Genomic DNA, 25,385 nt, shown 5'->3' with positions numbered 1-25,385 from the left:
CTTGGGGCAAAGCACCTGGACGCAAAGTGTCCGGCTTTCCCACAATTATAACAGACGACCCCAGGAGATTTCCTACCAGACTGCTCCCGGTCTACCTTATCCTTTTCACTAGTCCCCGGCTTACATTCCGACTTTTCCGGCGGACTCTCCCCGCCGTCCTGACTACCCTTCTGGTAGCCTTTACTCGGGGCAACCTTCATTTTATGCGTCAATGCATACTCATCCGCTAACTTAGCAGTTGCGGCTAACGTGGCTGCCTCTTTCTCATCGAGGTAGGGTCTCATACCCTCAGGGACACAACCTTTAAACTGCTCAATCAGAATCAGCTGCAGCAGTCTGTCATAATCCCCCTCTACCCCTTTCGAGGCGCACCAACGCTCACAATATGTTTGCATCTCACGGGCAAACTCCAAATACGTGCGGTCCCACTGCTTCCTCGCATTCCGGAACCTCTGCCGGTATGCCTCCGGGACCAACTCATAAATCCTGAGGATGGCCTCTTTCACCACCTCATACCTCTGGGCATCTTCCGCGGACAAAGCTGAGTAAGCTTCTTGGGCCTTCCCTTTCAGTACACTCTGAAGTAAAACAACCCACTTATCCCTCGGCCAGTCCTGACTTATAGCCACTTTTTCGAAGTGGAGAAAGTACCGATCCACGTCGGTATCGTCAAATGGGGGAACCAGCCTAACCTCCTGGGTCGCCCGGAACCCTCCACCTTGGTTCGGCACGAGCCCCTGCTCGGCCCTTATCTTTAACTTCTCCAGCTCAAATTCCCTTTCCCTCTGTTTCTCCTCTCTCTCCAACTGTCTGTCCCTCTCTCTCTCTTCTCTCTCCAACTGTCTTTCTCTCTCTTGCCTTTCTACCTCTTTCTCTCTCTCCCGCCTTTCTAACTCTCTCTCTTTCTCCCGCCTTTCTAACTCTCTCTCTTCATGTTCTAACTGCCGTACCCGGAACTCGTGCTCGAGTCTCAGTTTTTCAAGCTGTACCTGTACCGCGTCTCCAGCAGGTTTTTCAATAGACACCATCCCCAGCTCACCTTGGGGAAACACACCTTTAGATACATAGTGCTCTACAATAGCTCTGTGTATCTCCTCTCTCCTCATTGTCGACTTCACCTTAGCAAGATTCACCCGTTTGGCCACAGCTATCAATTCCGATTTCCTGGCATCCTCTAATGCCTCCAAGGTCGGCGCCTTTATAAATTCCTCAACCTCCATTTCTGCTGTTTGTCTTTTCTTTCTTTCGGGAATTTTAACCCAATCAATTTACTCCGTCCCAAATTTAGCGTTCAAAATCCCGGATGAGAACCCCACTTATGTTACGTACCCCGTAACTGGGTTGCCAAACCAGCAGAAATGGATCACTCAGTTGGAGTCTGGAGTACTAGAACTAAGAAAGTTTTATTAAAGAAACGAGCAACACAGTAATCGAAAGGATAATAAATGCAACAGTTCAGCGATGATAAACGCACATGTGCACAGAATTAAGATAACAGCATCAATCAAGCTCTATCGTTGTCTAGGGGTAAATGACCAAATTTCAAAATGACTCAAAGTTCAGTCCAGTTCAGTTCGCAGTAATCGTTGCCATGGCGATGGACAACGTGGGGGAAGAGAGAGATAGAATAGGAACAACTGATCATTCAGAACAGCTTCACTCACAGATCAGCGAGATGGCTCACAAACAGCTTTTGGGCGGGTCCTTGGTGATGTCACCTGAGGTCACCGACTGTGACCCCTCCTCCAGATGCGGTCGATCCTCTGCAGTGAACCCGGCACCCAGGCAAGGGCGGACACACACCGGGTTCCCGCTGATCGTACCTTTCCACCCTGGTCGTTGTCTGGTACTTCTCACCCACTCGTGAGAGGCGCACCGCTTCCAGGTTCTCGTTACCTCGGGTGGCGTGTGTGTCTGTCTTAGCGAACCTGTCCCTTTTTATCCCCCTGCTGGGGTATCGCCTGTCCATCACTTCAAACAGTTCAGGGTTCAAAGGGGGGAGCCGCTCCAGACAGCTCTCTCTCCCACATCCCTTCATTACACATCTCCAGACGCTGCTCCATTGTTCCTTATCTCTCCTTGCCCTGAGGGCAGGTGGCAGACCAACTGCTGATGCCACTGATGCTAGCCCAGGCCAGCAAACATCTTAATTTTATGTGTATTCTCGTAACAGTCCTCATTGTCCACGGGAATGGTACCGTAGGATTGGAGGGAGGCGAATGTTGTCCCCTTGTTCAAAAAAGGTAGTAGGGATAGTCCGAGTAATTATAGACCAGTGAGCCTTACGTCTGTGGTGGGAAAGCTGTTGGAAAAGATTATTAGAGATAGGACCTATAGGCATTTAGAGAATCATGGTCTGATCAGGGACAGTCAGCATGGCTTTGTGAAGGGCAGATCGTGTCTAACAAGCCTGATAGAGTTATTTGAGGAGGTGACCGGGCATATAGATGAGGGTAGTGCAGTGAATGTGATCTATATGGATTTTACTAAGGCATTTGACAAGGTTCCACACAGTAGGCTTATTCAGAAAGTCAGAAGGCATGGGATCCAGGGAAGTTTGGCCCGGTGGATTCAGAATTGGCTTGCCTGCAGAAGGCAGAGGGTTGTGGTGGAGGGAGTGCATTCGGATTGGAGGGTTGTGACTAGTGGTATCCCATAAAGATCGGTTCTGGGACCTCTACTTTTCGTGATTTTTATTAACAGCCTGGATGTCGGGGTAGAAGGGTGGGTTGGCAAGTTTGCAGATGACACAAAGGTTGGTGGTGTTGTAGATAGTGTAGAGGATTGTCGAAGATTGCAGAGAGACATTGATAGGATGCAGAAGTGGGTTGAGAAGTGGCAGATGGAGTTCAACCCAGAGAAGTGTGAGGTGGTACACTTTGGAAGGACAAACTCCAAGGCAGAGTACAAAGTAAATGGCAGGATACTTAGTAGTGTGGAGGAGCAGAGGGATCTCGGGGTACATGTCCACAGATCCCTGAAAGTTGCCTCACAAGTAGATAGGATAATCAAGAAAGCTTCTGGGGTGTTAGCTTTCATAAGTTGAGGGATAGAGTTTAAGATTCATGAGGTAATGATGCAGCTCTATAAAACTCTGGTTAGGCCACACTTGGAGTACTGTGTCCAGTTCTGGTCGCCTCACTATAGGAATGATGTGGAAGCATTGGAAAGGGTACAGAGGAGATTTACCAGGATGCTGCCTGGTTTAGAGAGTATGGATTATGATCAGAGGTTAAGGAGCTAGGGCTTTACTCTTTAGAGAGAAGGAGGATGAGAGGAGACATGATAGAGGTATACAAGATATTAAGAGGAATAGATAGAGTGGATAGTCAGCGTCTCTTCCCCAGGGCACCACTGCTCAATACAAGAGGACATGGCTTTAAGGTAAGGGGTGGGAAGTTCAAGGGGGATATTAGAGGAAGGTTTTTTACTCACAGAGTGGTTGGTGCATGAAATGCACTGCCTGAGTCAGTGGTGGAGGCAGATACACTCGTGAAATTTAAGAGACTACTGGACAGGTATATGGAGGAATTTAAGTTGGGGGTTTATATGGGAGGCAGGGTTTGAGGGTCAGCACAACATTGTGGGCTGAGGGGCCTGTACTGTGCTGTACCGTTCTATGTTCTATGTACTTTACACGTTGGATAAAGCTACAGAAACATTTCACTCAAATTGACATCATTCTGTCAGTAGGACAGGGTTCCAGGCTCACCAAGGTGATGGACTCTGAAATGATCTAAAAGCTCAGGTGCAATCAAAGCACTATCATTGCCAGAGAATGCCACAACCTCTGAACAAACAGTGACAACAATTCCAGAGAAATGAAGTCAGAGTTCAAAATACATTTATTTTCAGGGCAGATACTGTACTGTGTAGAAATATTAGGCACAGATACAGTATATAGATAGAGTGCCTCAGACTTTTCCATAGTACTGCAGGTTCTAAGGTCTCTGTCAGTCAGAGTCGACCATGGATATTGCATCCTAGCTGTCTAGATACAATATGGAGAGCAAGTTGTTGCCCACGTAGCAAACTCCCCCTCTCTACACATCTGATTAATCCAAAGGAATGCCAGAGACTGATGCAATTAGGCACCAGCAGTGTCGAAGGTGTTGCCAGTCCGCGTTGAATTCAACGTAGGACTACCTTTGGGATTCCAGCTCCGGATTTTACCCTCAGGGTTTACTCCCGAAGCCTTCCCCATGAGTAGGTATAGGCACAAGACAGACCATTTTTCATTCTCTTCGATGAGCTGCCAACAATGGCTGATGAGCCCCATCTGCCTGAAGCAACTGGTTTTAAGGCGCCTGTAACCCACCTTTGCCCCTTCTCCTGTCAGTAGAAACAGTTCTGCTGGGCTTCATATCTAAGCCACATGTGAAGGCCAGGAGCTGGACTTGGTTGTCAGAGGTTGTTTGAGGCGCATGCCATTGGGAACATTTAATAGGTTAGTGGGAGCTTGTCCCCACTACCCTCCAGCTGTAACAACCTTAAAGAACCGCATATTCTAATGCAGGCAAGTGGAGTTATTGCAGCTCAGCGGCATGGACAACATGGATAAGATGGGCTGAATACCAGTAGGATTCTATGATTTTCTCATTTGTTTTGTTACAGATGAACTGCCATACTTGAAGTGTCCTCTCCACACAGTCCTGAAACTGACACCCGTTGCTTATGGTTAGTAATATGCTTTCTTCCTTATCACTGACATTCCTGCAACCAATTATGACCAGCTGGGCATGCCAATTAGATGACAAGCTTCTCAAATTGACTGTTGCACAAGTATAACATTTTTTAAATACTTGACTTTGGGGAATGACACTGCATTTAAGTTTGCAGAATGTTATGAAGAGGTTCTGACATATTTTAGATTACAGCCAATACAAGCCAAATGTTTTATAAAGTCGATTGCACATGTAGATGTGTACACTTTCAAATCTACAATAATGAAATGTTTCTGATTGTCGTGCCATGCATCGTCTTGGTGGTGCTTTAGATCAGCTGGTTTTCTCCAGTCTGGCATGAAGCTTGCATCGATTCTTGAAACTGGTTGCAATTAGAATTAGTGGAAAAAACATGTCTTGCATACAGATTGTACAGATTAATTCATTACAAAGTGCATTCAGGCAGAACAATAACAGGGCAGAGCAAACAGCAACAGAGAAAGAGCAGTGTTCAAAGTTCAAATAAATATATTATCAAACCATATACTACACTGAGATACATTTTTTGCAGGCAATCACAGTGGAACAAAGAAGTAGAATAGAATCAATGAAAAACTACACACAAAGACTGACAACCAATGTGCAAGTAAATTCTATGCAAATAGAAAAAAATAAATAACAAAGTAAATAAATAAAATCATCATCATTATGTGCCATGTGGTATGACGTGGGCGATCATGGTCTTTCCATGACTATGATTGTTCTTGGCAGATTGTTCTACAGAAGTGGTTTGCCGTTGCCTTCTTCTGGGCAGTGTCTTTACAAGATGGGTGACCTCAGCCACTATAAATACTCTTCAGAGAATGTCTGCCTTGTGTCAGTGGTCACATAACCAGGACTTGTGATGTGCACCAGCTGCTCATACCACCATCCACGACCTGCTCCCATGGCTTCACATGACCCTGATCGGGGGGCTAAGCAGGTGCTACACCTTGCCCAAGGGGGACCAGCAGACTAGTGGAGGGAAGGAGCGCCTTACACCTCCTTTGGTAGAGACGTATCTCCACCCTGACACCCTAAATAAATAAAATAGTAAATAATACTGAAATCATAAGTTGTGGAGCTGGAGCACAACAGAAAGACAAGGTCATAATGGGGTAGATTGTAAGGTTAAAAGTCCATGTATCCTACTAGAGAGTACAGTATACAATAATTAATAAATGGTTTGTGCTGTGTTTAATGAAATGCTTTACAACTGGAGCAGGTGAGAGTAACATATTTGCCAAACCTCAATTTCTCACTTCTATTTGTGCTTCTGAAGGTTGTGCTGTCTTTACCCCACATTAGTCACCCATGCCTTCAGTAGCCACAACGTAAACTGCACTCCTTCTCTGTCCACTGTGGTGTCTGTCATTTATAGTCACAGAGTCAGACAGCTTGGAAGCAGGTCCTTTGGCCCAAATTCATCCAATACAACCAAGATGCCCACCTACCAGCATCTGGCCCGCAATCTTTTAAACTTTTCCACTCCATGCACCTGGCCAGCTGTCTTTTAAATATTCTCGTTGTATCTGCCTCAACCTCTTCCTCTGGTAGCTTGTTACACTTCCATACCACCCTCCATGTAAAACAAAAATGCCCTTCGAGTTCCCCTTTAATCTTTCTCCTCTCACCCTAATCCTGTGCCCTCTCATTCTTGATTCCCAAACCCTGGGAAGAAGACTGAGTGCATTCATCTTGTTTATGCCCCTCGTGATTCTTCCACCATTTAGAGCAGGGTTTCCCAGCCTGGACCCTCTCGGTTAATGGTAGGAGTCCATGGCATAAAAAAAGGTTGAGAACCCCTGATTTCAAGGCACCCTCCCTGCTCAAGGGTTTTAAACATCCACCCAAATTCTTTCCTTTGCATTGCACTCCATTTTGCACATGACACTTTATGGGATTTATTACTGCTATAAAACACACCATAAATGCAAGTTATTGCAGATATTTATTCAATTTTTGAAGTAAAATTAATTTAAAAAGCAGTAAAAACAAGTGGAGTCAAACTTGGGCTTGTCCTAGGGTGTTCCTCTCAAAATTCTTCTTGATCAGGAAACTCCCAGGATGCTGTAGCAATCCCATTTCGAGCAGATGAAGAACTTTTGCTTGTTGAATGATTGTGAGGACTGCATGCTTGCCCCACCCATCAACAATCTGTCTGAAAGATTATGCTCCCAAACAATCAAACCAACTGATTGAAATTTTTATATGAATGTGCCTGAGTTCAGCGTCTCTAACTCATTCATGTGAATGACAGTGTCTCATCAAGTGGCAGTTTGGTTTGCCCCTTATGCCCTATCTAAAATAATTGCCACTCTTGCAGTGGATTTGTTAAGTTATACTTATCAAGTCTGTTGTCCTGCTGTGACATTGCCTTTCACTACATGTTTCTATGTACACGTGATAAATACCTGAATCTTGAGTTAATGGAGGTAAAATCTATGAAATAACCATTAATGTTTTACCTTTAACTCCCAGTCAACCATTCTAGTTACCCCACACCCATCTCCCCGTCTATTGTTGACCCCCATCACTGCACTGTAAACACTTTAAACCATTTTTATAATTTTGTTTACATTGTAAATACATACTGGCATTTATTTATTTATGCACATTTTATTCCATATCCATTCTTTAACCTCTAACTTGTTATATATTTTTAAATTCTTTATAATTGTTGAATGTTATTTTTTGTTGCATTTTGTACCAACACACCGCAACAAATTCCTAACTTGTGTAAATATATATGGCAAAAAAGCTTATCAGAGTCAGGTTTAATATCACCGATATGTCATGAAATTTGTTAACTTTGCAACAGCAGTACAATGCAGTATGTAATAATGGAAAAGAAACTGAGTTATAATAAGTACAGGGTAGAGATATTAAATAGTTACATTAATTAGTGTAATAAAATAGGAACTTAGAAAAAAGTAGTGAGGCAGTGTTTGTGGGTTCAGTCCATTCAGAAGACAGATGGCAGAACGGAAGAAGCTGTTCCTGTGTCGTTGAGTGTGTGGCTTCAGGCTTCTGTACCTCCTCCCTCATGGCAGCAAGGAGAAGAGCAATGCTGAGTTTATCTTTGATTCTTTAGATAAGAACAAAATGCAAAATTAAATTCCATCACGTCAGGTTCAAGTTCAATGATTAGTTTCTCTCAACACTGAGATAGTAAATATTTTCCACGTCAGATGATAGTTTGGGACCCACTGTGAATGGTGTCCTAGTATCTACACTCATGGTGCATTGTCTCACCAATCACCGTGGTAACCCTGTTCACTTACTTGATCCTATTTAACCCTTTCCTTCCTTGCAGGTTGTAAAATAGAATCCGTTTACCTGAACGTTGAAGCCGTAAACACACACCGTGACCGACCACTGGTAATTATCTTGTGATTACTGTTCAATTACTTCATTTTAGGGGGTGATTTGAAAAGAATATAAATTTAGATTTCTGTATCATTGTCATCATTATGTGCTGCTTTGTATGATGTGGGCGATCATGGTTTTTCCATGACCTTGATTGTTCTTAGCAAATTTTTCTACAGAAGTGGTTTGCCATTGCTGCCTTCTGGGCAGTGTCTTTACAAGACGGGTGACCCCAGCCATTATCAATACTCTTTGGAGATAGTCTGCCTGGTGTCAGGTCGCATAACCAGGACCTGTGATATGCCCCAGCTGCTCATATGACCACCCACCACCTGATCCCATGGCTTCACATGACCCTGATCGGGGGGACTAAGCAGGTGCTACATCTTGTCCAAGAATGACCTGCAGGCTAGCGAAGGGATGGAGCACTTTACAGCTCCTTTTGTAGAGATGTATCTCCACCCTGTCACCCAACATTTTCTGTGTGGTTGTTGTACTTTAAGAAGAACTCTTTAAGAGTTCACAGTATATATGGGCCGTGTGGTAGTGCAGTGGTTAGCATAATGCTATTTCAGAGTTAGTGACCTGGGTTCAATTCCACCCCTGCCAGTCAGGAGTTTTTTTTTATTTTTCTCCCTGTGACCACATAGCTTTCAAAGTTCAAAGTACATTTATTATGAAAGTATATATATAGTATACAAACCTGAGATTCATCTTCCCACAGACAGCCATGAAACAACAAAACACCGTGGAACCCTTCTAAAGAAAACATCAAAAAGCCAATACGCAAAAAAAGAACAAATTGCACAAGTGGCAATAGTGGGGTATTTCTGGGTGCTCCAGTTTCCTCCCACCTTTCAATGACGTACCAATTAGGAGGTCAGTTGGTTAATTGGGTGTAAATTGGATGGCGTGGCTCCTTGGGCCTGTACCTCTAAATAATACTTAGGGAACATAGAGATTTGATTGTAATGTGCAGAAATCCTTAAAAATAGCAGGCGTGTTGCAAGAATGCATGAGCACTATAGTTTTCCTTCCGCAGTGCAACGACATACGATTAGTGTAGGTGAGTTGTGGACATGCTAGGTTGGTATTGAAAGCGTGGCGACATTATGGGCTATCCAGCATAATCCTTGCTGATCTGATTTGATGCAAACAACACATTTCACTGTATATTTCGATGAACAAGTGACAAATAACGCTAATTTTCATAAAAAGGATGATTCGTGAAGTGTAAGGGATCCTGGGATTCATGAGTACAGGTACAGAGGGCTGAGAGGTTATGCTGAGTCTGGGCAGAACATTAATTTGGCCAAATTTGGCATGGTTCATTCTGTTCTGGTCACTACAGATATGAATGTGGTCCGGCAAATATTCCCAGCCTGGGGTGCACAGAACCCTTGCAGAATGGTATTGATTGATGGCATAAGAAAGGTTGGGAGCCCTTGTGGTAGAGGGTGTATAAAAATATGCCAGTGTGATTGGTGGTATATGATCCTTTAGAGAAGTCAGCCACCAAATAAGGTTAAGGGGAGATGCCACAGAGAAGTAGTAGTTCATAAGTGGTTTGGATCGGATCTCTAAAGCTAACTATTAGCAGAAAATGAATCTCAGGGTGACATATTTGTACTTTGATAATAAATTGTCTTTGAACTTTGAGATGACTCAAGGACCTAGGGAGCAGATTTAAAATTTTTTTGAACAAAATGTTAGGACGGGTGTGAACACCCTTTACACAAATAGTTCTAAGATCTACCCGCTCAAGTACTAGAGTACATGCATCTTAGGTGAAAGGGAGCATGTTTAAATGAGATATACAGGAGAGGTTGTTTTTACACAAACAATGATGGATACTTGGAAAGTGGTAGAAGTACAAACGAAGCTATGGAGGTGGTTAGATTGACATGCAGGGAATGGAGGGATGTGGATCGTGTACAGGCAGAGGAGAATTGAAGAGTTATAATAGGAGAAAATTGTTAGATTAATCATAGAATTGGTTAAAAGGTTGGCACAGCCTTGTGGGCTGAAGGGCCTGTATTGCGCTTTAATGTTCTATATTTTATGTAAGAGATTTAATTTGGCATTGTGTTCAGGATACTGTGTGCCAAAGGACCTGTTCCTGTGCTGTATTGTTCTATGTTTTATGACTGCAGGGGTGGTGACAATTTATTCAATGTCTTTGAGAGAGGTAACTCACAGAGCTCTCGAGGGCTGACGTGTGGGGAAGAAGCAAAACTTCTCAGCTGAGAACTGACATGGATATGATTGGTTAAATTGCACCCTGTTTTGTAACATTTTAATGATTTTGTGATTTTATGATTCCACGAATTCATTCTGGAGGTGAGCATCATTGACAGTTCCAATTTGTTCTCAAAGTGGCCCTAGGGTTATTGAAACACTGCACACTTTGAAGATGTTCCATGTTGCTGTTACCATGACATGCCAGCACTGAAACATAGAAAACATAGAAAGCCTACAGCACAATACAGGCCCTTCGGCCTACAATGCTGTGCTGAGCATATACTTACTTTAGAAATCACCTAGGGTTACCTATTTTTCTAAGTTCCATGTATGTATCCAGGATTTCCTTTAAAGACCCTATGGTATCCACCTCCACCACCATCGCCGGCAGCCCATTCCACGCTCTCACCACTCTCTGCGTAAAAAAAACTCACCCCTGACATCTCCTCTGTACCTACTTCCAAGCACCTTAAAACTGTGCCTTCTTGTGTTAGCCATTTCAGCCCTGGGGAAAAAGCCTCTGACTATCCACATGATCAATGCCTCTCATCATCTTATACACCTCTATCAGGTCACCTCTCATTCTCTGTCACTCCAAGGAGAAAAGGCCAAGTTCACTCAACCAACAGGTTTAGTGCTCCAGCAACTGTACCGGAAGGCAACTGTGCCTAAAGTCAGGAGATGATAACTTCCTGCAGCTATTGCCTCTGAGCTTCTCACTTCATTCCCCCTTCTCCCATCCACCCACCTTCCCCCTCACCTGGTCTCACCTATCACCTCCCAGCTTCTCACTTCATTCCCCCTTCTCCCATGCACCCACCTTCCCCCTCACCTGGTCTCACCTATCACCTCCCAGCTTCTCACTTCATTCCCCCTTCTCCCATCCACCCACCTTCCCCCTCACCTGCTCTCACCTATCACCTCCCAGCTTCTCACTTCATTCCTCTCTCTCCCACCCAACCACTCACCCCCTCACATGGCCTCATCTATGCCAGCTTGTACACTTTCCCCTTATGCAACCTTCTTATTCTGTCTTCTGCACCCTTCCTTTCCAGCCCCAAAAAGCCAGTTGCTTTTCCCCCTCCATAGATGTTGCCTGACCTGCTGAGTTCCTCCACTGATTTGTGTGTGTTACTCATGACTTCCAGCATCTGCAGAATCTCTTTGTATTTAGGAAGTTCTGAGATGTACTCATTTACCTACTCCCCTGATGTTAGTTGATGATGACGACTTTGAGAGATGCTGTCAGAGCTCTTGGTGAGTTGCTGCAATACCTTCTGCAATTAGTTTGTCCTGCAGCAAGGCTCTGCATTGACTGAGTGATGGATAAGGTCTTCTGTCCTGGACTTTAAGTTTCAGATGTTTTGCAGCTACATTCATCTGAGTACAACACTAACCCTACCCGACAGCCGCCAAACTGATGAACTAGTGTAGATAACTTCACTCACCTCAACACTGAACTTGACTCCACAACCTATAAACTTACTTTCAAGGGCTCCACTACTCAGTATTATTTATTTACTCCTGTTTTATTATTTGCATGATTTGTCCTCTTTTCACCACTGCTTGTATTTAATTTCCTGTAAATAGCTGCAAGAAATCAAATCTTAAGGAAATATATGGTGACATATACACTCAGTGGCCACTTTATTCGGTATACCTGTACATCTGCTCTTTAATGCAAATATCTAATCAGCCAATCATGTGGCAGCAGCTCGATGCATAAAAGCATGCAGACGTGGTCAGGAGGTTCAGACCAAACATCAGAATGGGGAAGAAATGTGATCTAAATGACTTTGACTGTGGAATGATTGTTGGTGCCGGGCGGGGTAGTTTGAGTATCTCAGAAACCGCTGGTCTCCTGGGATTTTCATGCAAAGTAGTCTCTAGATTTTATAGAGAATGGTGCGAGAAACAAAAAACATCCAGCGATTGGCATTGGAGAGGGTCGAGAGGAGGTCATGAGAATGATTCCAGGAACGAAAGGGTTAATGGATGGAGAAGCATTTGATGGCTCTGGGCCTCTATCTGGTGGAATTTAGAAGAATCAGGGGGTGGATCTCATTGAAAACTATTGAATATAATTGCATCAGAGAATGTTAGGTATTACTGATTTTGTCTTCGGACCCTTTTAGCAAAGTTATATCTAAATTACTGCTTCACTGCCTCTCTGGTACTGACCATAATTTAACTTTAGCTTTGATAAAAATAAAAAATATTTTCTCTCTTTATTAAATCAATCCTTTTTAAAATTTGCTTTCTGTATGTGATTGAATTGAATTGACTTTATTTCTTACATCCTTCATATACATGAGGAGTAAAAATCTTTACGTTATGTCTCCATCTAAATGTGCAATTTATAATGAATAGTATGTACAAAGGACAGTCAATATAACACTGAAATACAATTGTATCAGCATGAATTAATCAGTCTGATAGCCTGGTGGAAGAAGCTGTCCCAGAGCCCGTTGGTCCTGGCTTTTATGCTACAGTACCATTTCCTGGATAGTAGCAGCTGGAACAGTTTGTGGTTGGGGTGACTTGGGTCCTCAATGATCCTTCAGGTCCTTTTTACACACCTGTCTTTGTAAATGTCTTGAATAATGTGAAGTTGGCAAGTACAGATGCACTAGGCTGTCCGCACCACTCTCTGCAGAGTCCTGCGATTGAGGGAGGTACAGTTCCCATACCAGGCAGTGATGCAGCCAGTCAAGATGCTCTCAATTGTGCCCCTGTAGAAAGTTCTTAGCATTTGGGGCCTCATACCAAACTTCTTTAACCATCTGAGGTGAAAGAGGCGCTATTGTGCCTTTTTCACCACACAGCCGGTATGTACAGACGACATGAGATCTTCGGTGATGTGTATGCCGAGGAACTTAAAGCTTTTCACCCTCTCAACCTCAGATCCATTGATGTCAATAGAGGTTAGCCTGTCTCCATTCCTCTTGTAGTCCACAATCAGCTCCTTTGTTTTTGTGTCATTGAGGGAGAGGTTATTTTCTTGACACCACCGTGTCAGGGTGATGACTTCTTCTCTGTAGGCTGCCTCATTATTATTTGAGGTTAGAGTAATCAGTATAGTGTTGTCAGCAAATTTAATTAGCAGATTGGAGCTGTGGGTGGCGAAACAGTCATGGGTATACAGAGAGTAAAGGAGGGGGCTTAGGAAACAGCCCAAAGGGGCACCAGTGTTGAGGGGCAGAGGTGAGAGAGCCCATTCTTACCGCCTGCTGGCAACCTGACAGGATGTCCAGGATCCAGCTACACAAGGCAGGGTGACAGCAACATTGGATTAAATATTCCTGTGCTTCTTGGTTTAGACAATGTACTAGTAGTTGTGTAGTTTTTCATTACTGCCTATTATGTCTGCTGGAGATCAGGGCAGCAGTGTAGGTCTTCCATCTCTGTCTGTCGTTGGCCATCTTCTCCATTGTGCCCTAGGTGTGGTTCATGGAATATCATTGCATGCAGATGTAGAAGAGTTATTCTTTGATGTTTACATAACATTTTGTTTGACCAGACAGGTTTGTTAGCCCTGAGCAGAACCCCTGAACCTGGAGGACTGGTGGACCACTCTTAGTCTGGTCTCTACCATTTAACCTGTTTGGTATGAGTGACCCTACCAAGAGCCAAAGCATAAAGCCCTAACTCCAGCCAGCATAGCATTGAGACAGGCAGACCTCCAAACCATGATAAGGCTATGGCCCCCATGGAGGTGTGTAGCTTTTAGTGTGGTTAAAATACGATGTATTTAAACCTGTTGGGTTTCGCCTTTCAGATGCTCTGTGGGAGATGATGTGCTTTTGGCTAACCAAGATTGTGGCTCAGGTATTTTAGAGTCCGATGGCAAAATGTACTGGTGACAACCATTTGCCAATAGCATTAATTTTTTCTGTAGCTACTTCATGCTCCTTAATTGGTATTGGTTTATTATTGTTGCACGTACAGAGATACAATGAAAAGAATTTTTATGCATACTATCCAAACAGATCATTCCGTACATCAAAGTGGTACAAGAGAAAATAATGCAGAATGTGGTGTTACAATCACAGAGAAATGTAATTACAGATGCACGAAGAGCAAGGACCAAGACAGGGTAGATTGGGAGACCTAGAGTTCATTTAGGAGTCTCGCAATAGTGAGGTAAAAATTTCCCTTGAGCTACTGACTTTTGTACCTTGTGCTTGAAGGAAGGGGAAGGAGAGAGTGTTAGTTTGGTGGGAGAGGTTCTTGATTATGCTGATTGCTTTCCCAAGGCAGTGTGGTGTAGATGAGTCAGTGGAGGGGAATGATAGTTTCTGCAATAAATTGGTCTGCATTTACAACTCTCTGAAGTTGCATGTGGTTCTTTGTAGAGCAGTTGCCGTGCTAAACTGTGATGCATTCACATAGCATGTTCCTATGGTGTCTCCTGAAATTGGTGGATGTCGTCGGGGACATGCCAAATTTCCTCAGCTTTCTGAGGAATTAGAGGTGCTGGTGTTCCTTTCTTGGTTGTGGTGTCGACATGGTTGCACCAGAACAAGTTGCTGGTGTTACTTACACCTAGGAGTTTGAAACTCTCAACCATCTCCACCTCAGCACTGTTGCTACAGACAGGTCTGTACTTTGCCCCTGTATGGTTTACTTGATAATAAAGAATGAACATACAGTACAGTATCGTTCTTTGTACTTCTAACAAGGAAGCTGGTACTGAAGTTTCTTCTTAGAACCTTCACAAGCAAACCTTTGTTATCACCTTCAATGGAACTGCTACCAGACACCTTCTGGTTTTGTTAAACCCTCACCCAACCCTGGAGTCTGGAATGTAACTCAGTGCCATGCATGGACACATTTTGGTAGACCAGGGATATGTACGAGCAAATGAATTCAGCATCAGATAGTCCTGGTAAAATAGTTCACCTATTGTTGATGTATTTTGATGTCCTCTAATGTCTCTCACTTTCTGAAATGAAGCTCATTGATTTAAGCCGTTGGCACTGAGTTATTACAGAGCTCAGTTGCTGGTATAACCAGATTTCTTCTTGATGCAAGTATTTTGCCAAATAACAGATTGCATTGATAAATTTGGGTGTGTCCCAGTCTACATAAAATGATTGATGGCTTATGCCTGTTTATTTGGTTTGACTGAGAACAATGTCTATCATTTCTACTGTGGTGACATTTTTAGAGGGCTTCAAGCTCACAAATAATTGGTCAAAACTTCCCGTGGCTTTACGTGGGTCAAACTATTGTTCTGAGTTGTTCCACAGCAAGTGAACCCAGCTAGGTGTACCCTACAGTTTCTGTCAGTAGATTACAAATGTACTGACAGGAAGGAAGCAGTAGGTAAGGCTTGTGCTCCTTGTCCAATCCAATATCTGTAAACACCGGCTCTCCCCTAAGCTGTGTTCCTTCACCTCTGCTGAGTTTGTCCATATGTTCATATTTACTTGTTTGATTGTTATCATTCGCTCATGGCTGTTTGCACTTTCCTCTTGTAAGTTCTTGATTGCTAAGGTATTCTCTGTTATGGTATTGTACCGTGTTTTATGCTGAGCACCGAACCACAATCAATTCTGCTGTTTCACATACTGGCAGTAAAATGATTCTGATTCCGAACATTGCCATTTTGTTTTGGTCATCAGTTGCTTTTTGCTTGTAAAACAAAAATTGTGTTGTAAAGGTTGGTGCAATATTTAATGAGTCTAAAGTACAGCAGGAAGTATTGGCTGTGTTAAACAATTGATCGTAAAACAATTTGCAGACATGGATGAAATTACATAACATATAAAGGAGCATTGAGTAAATGTCCCCTGAGACTGCTGTATCTTCCAACTGTTCCTGATCTCATTCCCACTCTCCTGTTACTATCCCCACACTTCATTCTTTTGCACTTCAAATTTCTGTCAATGTGTTTTGGCTGAGACCCTTCATCAGGACTGGCAAGGAAGAGAGAAGAAGCCAGAATAAGAAAGTGGGGTTGGGGAAGAGGGAGGAGTACCAACTGGCTGGGGAGCTTCTAACCTGGTGTCATGAAATTCACTTCATCTCCCACCTACCCACCTTCCCCCTCACTTGGTCTCACCAGCTTGTGCACCTTTCCCCCCTCCCCCACCACCTTCTTATTCTGTCGTCTTCCCCCTTCCTTTTCAGTCCTGATGAACGGTCTTGGCGCTAAACATTGACAGATTATTCCCCTTCGTAGATGCTGCCTTTTGTTTGTGTTGCTCTGCACTTCCAGCATCTGCAGAATCTCTTGTGCTTATCTTTTAAATAGGAACCAGTTTTCGGTTCACACTGAGTTTAATGAAGGATGTTGTTTAGTTCAGACAGAGTGGGAACACGTCCCACCTGCCTTGTGGTTAGGGTCGGGTTTAACACACCCCTCAGCTTAGTGGCCTCTGGAGTACAGGATATGGTTGGTTGGCAATGGATGACGGTCGTCATCATCACAAGCCTGGGCAGAAGGTATGAAGATCCAGAGGTTCTCAGTTGTCGAGGTCCACCTCTCGGCCTCACTAGTGTAGTCTAAAGGAAAGCTTATAAAGTAATATGTTTGGCACCAGCTTGGCTACAGGAGCTGCAGGAAGGATGTTCAATGACATCCAGCTGCCTTAGGGGCTCCACTTCAGATTTGCTGTTTGAGTTTACTCCCATAGCCTTCGTCTCTCCTGAGGCTGCCCACAAGGCAGTGGGGCTATTTATACATCACTGGGGATCTAGTTCATAGTGGGCCTAGTGGATCTAGTGGGCCTGCATGCTCTGTGTGCAGGGGCCAGACTTCCTCCCTGTCCTCTGTAGTTCAGCCTGAGTCCGAAAGGAGTTCAGTTTCCGTGTGTCGCCAGCGAGGAGGTGCAACATGAGGCTTGCTGTTGGAGAGGCTGTGTACTGGCAGCGAGAGACTTCCACATTCAGCTCTCCTTTTAGCAAGACTGCTAGCCAGCGGTGGAAGCTGAAAGTGAGAGTGACAAGCACTACCCACTACACTAGTACCGTTTTGATACCAGGAGAAGATATACTGCAGGCTATTCATCATATATGCCTTATAGCAGGGGTTCCTACCATTTTTATGCCACAGATCTATACCATTAAGTAAGGCATCTATGGATCCCAGATTGGGAACCGCTGCCTTATCGTTTTTAGTCAGGCAGGGATGTTTTCTTCTGCGTGAGAATGATACATGTTTAATCTGCCGATATAAGAGGTAATTGCCAACAGGAAGTTCTTTTAAATATTCCTTTGGTTTGGTGCTTTAGACTTCCTGATGACCATAATTCGAGAAAAGACTATTTTTGCATCTGCTTCCAGCCCATTCTTAGCTGAAACACCTTTGAATTGATTCCAGGATTGAATGGCTTATCATATGATGAGTGTTTGATGGCTCTGGGCCTGTATTCACTGGAATTCAGAAGCATGAGGGATGACCTCATAGAAACCCATTGTTGTTGAAAGGCCTCAGTTGAGTGGATGTGGGGAGGATATTTCCTCTGGTGGGGGAGCCTTAAGACCAGAGGATACAGCCTCGGAATAGAGGGGTGTTCTTTTAGAATAGAGGTGAGTAATTTTTTTAGCGAGAGAGTGGTGAATCTGTGGAATTTATTACCACTGGTGGCTGTGGAGGCCAGATCATTTGGGATGTTTTAGACAGAGGTTGATAGATTCTTCACTAGTCAGGGATTGAAGGGCTGCGGGGAGAAGGCAGAAGATTGGGGATGAGAGGGAAAATGGATCAACTGTGATGAAATGGTGAAGCAAACTTGATGAGCCAAATGGCTGAATTCTGCTCGTATATGTTTTGGTCTTATGACCTCTCTCACAAGTTCTTAATATAATTTTTGTCTCTAGGCTAGTCCACTCCATTCTGAGCAAAAGTCTATGGAACACCCACAAAATGCTGGAGGAATTCAGCAGGCCAGGCAGCATCAGTTTTGGGCTGAGACCCTTCAGCGTGACTGGCGATAAAAGATGAAGAGTAGATTTAAAAGGTGGGGGAAGGGGTGAAGTAAAGAGCTGGGAAGTTGATTGGTGAAAGAGATACAGAGTTGGAGAATAGGACAGAAGACCATGAAAGAAAGTAAAGGGGGGGGCAGGAGGAGTACCAGAGGGAGGTGAAGGGCTGGCAAGGAGATAAGGTGAGAGAGGAAAAAGGGGATGGGGAAAGGGGGGGGGGGTACATTACCAGAAATTCGAGAAATCGATGTTCATGCCATCTGTTTGGGGGCTACCCAGGTGGAATATAAGATGTTGTTCCTCCAATCTGAGTGTGGCCTCATCGCGACAGTAGAGGAAGCCATGGATAGACATATCAGAATGAGAATGGGAAGTGGAATTAAAATGGGTGTCCACTGAGAGATCCCGCTTGTTCTGGCGGACAGAGCATAGGTGCACGGCAAAATGTCAGCTGTTTACTCTTTTCCTGCTGAAGGGTTTCAGCCCGAAAATCAACTGTTTACTCTTTTCCATAGATTCTATCTGGCCTGCTGAGTTCCTCCAGCATTTTGTGTGTGTTGCTTGGATTTTCAGCATCTACAGATATTCTCTTGTTTGTTTTCAGAAGTCCATAGATTTGGATTCAGGTTCATTATCACATATACATCAACACATACAGTGAAATGCGTCGTTTGCATGAACAACCAACACGCAACCCAAGGATGTGCAGGGGATTTATCCTGTTACGTACCCCGTAACTGGGTTGCCAAACCAGCAGAAATGGATCACTCAGTTGGAGTCTGGAGTACTAGAACTAAGAAAGTTTTATTAAAGAAACAAGCAACACAGTAATCGAAAGGATAATAAATGCAACAGTTCAGTGATGATAAACACACATGTGCACAGAATTAAGATAACAGCATCAATCAAGCTCTATCGTTGTCTAGGGGTAAATGACCAAATTTCAAAATGACTCAAAGTTCAGTCCAGTTCAGTTCGCAGTAATCGTTGCCATGGCGATGGACAACGTGGGGGAAGAGAGAGATAGAACAGGAACAACTGATCATTCAGAACACTGCTTCACTCACAGACCGGCGAGATGCTCACAAGCAGCTTTTGGGCAGGTCCTTGGTGATGTCACCTGAGGTCACCGACTGCGACCCCTCCTCCAGGTGCAGTCGATCCTCTGCAGTGAACCCGGCACCCAGGCAAGGGCGGACACACACCGGGTTCCCGCTGATCGTACCTTTCCACCCTGGTCGTTGTCTGGTACTTCTCACCCACTCGTGAGAGGCGCACCGCTTCCAGGGTCTCGTTACCTCGGGTGGCGTGTGTGTTGCCTTAGCGAACCTGTCCCTTTTTATCCCCCTGCTGGGGTATCGCCTGTCCATCACTTCAAACAGTTCAGGGTTCAAAGGGGGGAGCCGCTCCAGACAGCTCTCTCTCTCCCCCGTTCCTTCATTACACATCTCCAGACGCTGCTCCATTGTTCCTTATCTCTCCTTCCCCTGAGGGTAGGTGGCAGACCAACTGCTGATGTCACTGATGCTAACCCAGGCCAGCAAACATCTTAATTTTATGTGTATTCTCGTAACACTTCCTCCCTTTAAGGATTTTTACCGGGAGGTAAAAATTACAAACATGACTACATTATTTGATACATACACAATATACATCTTTATCAGCTATTTGGCTAACACAGCGAGTTTGAAGCTGTCAACACCTTGACAGACAGTCATCACATTTTCTGTTCCTCTTACACGTGTTATTAATAATCCCTTAGATCAGGCTCCAACTCAGCAAACTTCATAGTGGCCAAAAACACTGATGAATTGCGACCAATGTAACCTCTCATTTGGTTTTGTCCCGGACCACAATAACAAGGGTCGTCCCATTCCGACTCGTTTTCTCTCGCAAGGGCTTAGTAGGAGGGGGACGGGTATTGACCGCAGAGTTATTGCAAAACTTCCTGCAGTACCCCACCATCTGCAAGAGCCTTCTGAGGGCCCTCTTGTCTGTCGGGGTTGGGAGGTCAGCGATAGCCTGTACTGTAGCTTGCATCGCTGCCAGCTGCCCCTGTGTCACCACAATTCCCAGGTAAGTGACCCTCGTGTGGCCGAATTCATTTTTTTCAAGGTTCACTATCAAACTGGCTTCAGACAGCCGTATTAAATTGCCAATACACACCTCTGTGTTCATCAGCCCTTTAGTCACTGAATTACTCAAAAAATATGGGTGTTGTTTACTAGGCCGCCCTATTGTAACAGACATAACCCAACGTCCCAGTTCTTTGCATTTCCTCGGGACAATCAAACACACGGGCGCGAGTCGTTTAATTACTTCTGCTAAAGATTCGCTTTGTTCGGGGATTAAGGGAGAGACCTTATCAGTAGACCTGGCCAAAACAATAGCCTTCTCCCATCTGACCGATCCCATCCTAATCTTTTCAAAATGGTTTTTTCCTCTTATCAGGGGGCCCCTAGCTTCATTGATTTCCACGTTAACACCGACTAGGTTTGTTAGCATATCAAAAGCCGGTGACCGTCTCAGTTCGCGTCGGTCATGATCAATAACATTTTTCCCCCTGGGCAGCCGGTAAATCTCTTTCATGATTCCACCAACTGTTTCCTCCAGCACCGCAAAATGTCCACCGGGGGGTACCTCGTGGGCCATGTTAAAAACCTCATCCCCATAACTCTTTTGCACCACCCCCCATTCCTCATCTGCGAGTACTGTACTTGATTTCCCTTTCTTCCTTAGCACTTCCTCCTCCGCACAATAGCTTGTCAAGGCTGTGTCAGAGAGAGCGGTCTCTGCCAAAACCATCAGCCCCTCGTCTCGCTCCTGCGTCTGCACAAATTCTTTCCTGGCTACTACTACGTTTGTCCCAGCTCCCTCACTACCTCTTATCTCACTACACCCTGTCTCATACAAGGTTGGCAGAAATGTTTCAGCCAAATTCACCATCGCGGGCCGGTGATGAACCTGTGAGTCCATGGGCGGAGCCTCAATGCTGGCAAGCTGACCTGTCAATCTCACGACTGGGAACACGATTCCTCCGGCGATGTCATTACCGAGCAAGACTTCCACGTCTTTCATCGGTAATTCGGACCTCACCCCGATCGTGACTAGTCCAGAGACCAGGTTGCTCTGTAAGTGTATCTGGTGCAAAGGGACTGACTCTGTCCCTTCCCCAACACCTTTGACCTCTACCTCCCCAGTCTGGGTCTCTGAGCTAAACTCTAATACACTCTTCAGTATTAGTGACTGACACGCTCCCGTGTCTCTCCAGATCCGCACTGGAACTGGTTTTAACCTCTCCTTCACTGACACCAGTCCGGCCGAGATAAACCTCTCGCGCCCTTCCTGGACTTTTTCAGACCTGTCCTTCCCTAGCGGTTCGCTTAACAGCTCGATACAGCCATTCCAAATTTCCGCTTTTCCTTTCCCCGTCTCCTTCCTTGGGGCAAAGCACCTGGACGCAAAGTGTCCGGCTTTCCCACAATTATAACAGACGACCCCAGGAGATTTCCTACCAGACTGCTCCCGGTCTACCTTATCCTTTTCACTAGTCCCCGGCTTACATTCCGACTTTTCCGGCGGACTCTCCCCGCCGTCCTGACTACCCTTCTGGTAGCCTTTACTCGGGGCAAACTTCATTTTATGCGTCAACGCATACTCATCCGCTAACTTAGCAGTTGCGGCTAACGTGGCTGCCTCTTTCTCATCGAGGTAGGGTCTCATACCCTCAGGGACACAACCTTTAAACTGCTCAATCAGGATCAGTTGTAGCAGTCTGTCATAATCCCCCTCTACCCCTTTCGAGGCGCACCAACGCTCACAATATGTTTGCATCTCACGAGCAAACTCCAAATACGTGCGGTCCCACCGCTTCCTCGCATTCCGGAACCTCTGCCGGTATGCCTCCGGGACCAACTCATAAATCCTGAGGATGGCCTCCTTCACCACCTCATACTTCTGGGCATCTTCCGCGGACAAAGCTGAGTAAGCTTCTTGGGCCTTCCCTTTCAGTACACTCTGAAGTAAAACAACCCACTTATCCCTCGGCCAGTCCTGACTTATAGCCACTTTTTCGAAGTGGAGGAAGTACCGATCCACGTCGGTATCGTCAAATGGGGGAACCAGCCTAACCTCCTGGGTCGCCCGGAACCCTCCACCTTGGTTCGGCACGAGCCCCTGCTCGGCCCTTATCCTTAACTTCTCCAGCTCAAATTCCCTTTCCCTCTGTTTCTCCTCTCTCTCCAACTGTCTGTCCCTCTCTCTCTCTTCTCTCTCCAACTGTCTTTCTCTCTCTTGCCTTTCTACCTCTTTCTCTCTCTCCCGCCTTTCTAACTCTCTCTCTTTCTCCCGCCTTTCTAACTCTCTCTCTTCGTGTTCTAACTGCCGTACCCGGAACTCGTGCTCGAGTCTCAGTTTTTCAAGCTGTACCTGTACCGCGTCTCCAGCAGGTTTTTCAATAGACACCACCCCCAGCTCACCTTGGGGAAACACACCTTTAGATACATAGTGCTCTACAATAGCTCTGTGTATCTCCTCTCTCCTCATTGTCGACTTCACCTTAGCAAGATTCAACCGTTTGGCCACAGCTATCAATTCCGATTTCCTGGCATCCTCTAATGCCTCCAAGGTCGGCGCCTTTATAAATTCCTCAGCCTCCATTTCTGCTGTTTGTCTTTTCTTTCTTTCGGGAATTTTAACCCAATCAATTTACTCCGTCCCAAATTTAGCGTTCAAAATCGCGGACGAGAACCCCACTTATGTTACGTACCCCGTAATTGGGTTGCCAAACCAGCAGAAATGGATCACTCAGTTGGAGTCTGGAGTACTAGAACTAAGAAAGTTTTATTAAAGAAACAAGCAACACAGTAATCGAAAGGATAATAAATGCAACAGTTCAGCGATGATAAACACACATGTGCACAGAATTAAGATAACAGCATCAATCAAGCTCTATCGTTGTCTAGGGGTAAATGACTAAATTTCAAAATGACTCAAAGTTCAGTCCAGTTCAGTTCGCAGTAATCGTTGCCATGGCGATGGACAACGTGGGGGAAGAGAGAGATAGAACAGGAACAACTGATCATTCAGAACGGCTTCACTCACAGACCTGCGAGATGGCTCACAAGCAGCTTTTGGGCGGGTCCTTGGTGATGTCACCTGAGGTCACCAACTGCGACCCCTCCTCCAGGTGCAGTCGATCCTCTGCAGTGAACCCGGCACCCAGGCAAGGGCGGACACACACCGGGTTCCCGCTGATCGTACCTTTCCACCCTGGGCGTTGTCTGATACTTCTCACCCACTCGTGAGAGGCGCACCACTTCCAGGGTCTCGTTACCTCGGGTGGCGTGTGTGTTGCCTTAGCGAACCTGTCCCTTTTTATCCCCCTGCTGGGGCATCACCTGTCCATCACTTCAAACAGTTCAAGGTTCAAAGAGGGGAGCCGCTCCAGACAGCTCTCTCTCCCACATCCCTTCATTACACATCTCCAGACGCTGCTCCATTGTTCCTTATCTCTCCTTCCCCTGAGGGCAGGTGGCAGACCAACTGCTGATGTCACTGATGCTAACCCAGGCCAGCAAACATCTTACTTTTATGTGTATTCTCGTAACAATCCTAATCTAGATTCAGGGGCACAGATATTAAGGCAGGGTTTGAGTTCGATACTAGGGAAGCACTGCCCTTGTGTAAAATACACCAAGACCCTGTCTGCTCTTGTCTGAATGTAAAAATCCAGTGTCCCATGTGATATCTATCCTTCAGTCAGCAGTTTTACAATATTTGTACAATGGGTCTTTGTACGGGTATGCAACTGGTTGTAAAGTATATTGCATTAGAAATGCTAAATTATGTTTTAGCACCACATGAAAGTTGCTCCCAAGCCATAAGCCATCTTGATTTGGAAATATATCACCATTCCCTCACCATCTCTGAGTCAATATCCTGGACATTCCTTCCTAACAGCATGGGATACTCACGCTTCAAGGACTGCTGCAGGTCAAGGTGGTGGTGACTTGTCTTCAGTGATTGCAGCCAGTGCTAGACCACACTTAGAATATTGTGTTAGTTCTGGTCACTTCATTATAGGAAAGATGTGGAAGCATTAGCAACGGTGCAGAGGAGATTGACCAGGATGCCACCTGGATTAGAGAGCATGTCTTTCCGAGAATATTTTTAATTTATTTATTTATTGAGGTGCAACCCAAAGTAGGCCTTTTGAGCCACACCGCCCAGCAATCCCCTGATTTAATCGTAGCTTAATCACAGCACAATTTACAATGACCAATTAACCTACCAAACGGTATGTCTTTGGACTGTGGGAGGAAACCAGAGCACCCGGAGGAAACCCACGTGGTCAATGGGAGAACATACAAACTCCTTACAGGCAGTACACACAAAATGTTGGAGGAACTCAACAGGCCAGGCAGCATCTACAAGAAAGAGTACAGTCAACGTGTCCTTACAGGCAGTGGTGGGAATTGAACCCACGTCACCTGTACTGTGAAGCGTTGTGCAAACTACTACACTGCCATGCCGCCCCTAAGTGAGTGAGCTAGGGCTTTTCTCTCAAGAGCGAAGGAGGATGAGAGGTGATTTGATAGAGGTGAACAAGATGATAAGAGAGGTTGATCAAGTAGACATCCAGAGGCTTTTTCCTATGGCAGAGATGGCTCATATGAGAGGTGTCACATACCCCGTGATGGGAATAAAGATCCAGCAGAGATGGAAAACACTTTGGAGTCCAGTATTGCTATAAACTAATAATATTTGTTAGTAACTACACAATACAGTAATATAAATGAAGATAGATCAAACAGGTTAGCAATGATTATATATAAAAGTAAGTGTGGAATATATCTGTATGAAAAAAACAAGCTTCTTTAAGTCTAGGGGTAAAAAGATACAGTCTTACGATGTTGAGTAAAGTTCAGTTCAGTTCAGTTCGTGGTATTAGTTGAGTAGTGATGGAGACAGAGAGAGAGAGAGTGAGTTGAGTTTTCAGGTGAGCTGATGCCGTCGATCTTCTCGTCGTCCTCCGAAATCCTTCACAAGTCACCGACTGTGACTTTAACCGGGGGACCGGTTTTCCTGTGGTGGAGCTATCACCCCGGCAAGGGTGGACACATAGACAACTCCCCACCA

The 25,385-nt window shown here is 45.0% G+C and overlaps 1 protein-coding gene across 3 annotated transcripts in view; it reads left to right on the top strand.

Annotated features, from left to right (window-relative positions):
• The window catches only part of LOC134355376 (6-phosphofructo-2-kinase/fructose-2,6-bisphosphatase 2-like), a 114,951-nt gene that overhangs the window by 67,036 nt on the left and 22,530 nt on the right, over positions 1–25,385 (top strand). For 2 of the 3 annotated variants that reach the window (XM_063065168.1, XM_063065167.1), the window contains 2 exons: positions 4,615–4,677; positions 8,020–8,084. In XM_063065168.1, the coding sequence (XP_062921238.1) occupies positions 4,615–4,677; positions 8,020–8,084 (128 nt within the window). Of the gene's footprint in view, positions 1–4,614; positions 4,678–8,019; positions 8,085–8,796; positions 8,937–25,385 lie in introns of those variants that run through there. The other variant, XM_063065169.1, reaches the window with a different exon arrangement.

The sequence above is a fragment of the Mobula hypostoma genome, chromosome 13, assembly GCF_963921235.1.
Source record: "Mobula hypostoma chromosome 13, sMobHyp1.1, whole genome shotgun sequence".
NCBI classification, from domain to species: domain Eukaryota; kingdom Metazoa; phylum Chordata; class Chondrichthyes; order Myliobatiformes; family Myliobatidae; genus Mobula; species Mobula hypostoma.
Note: the sequence above shows the minus strand (reverse complement) of the source record. Positions and strands in the feature narration are given on the sequence as shown.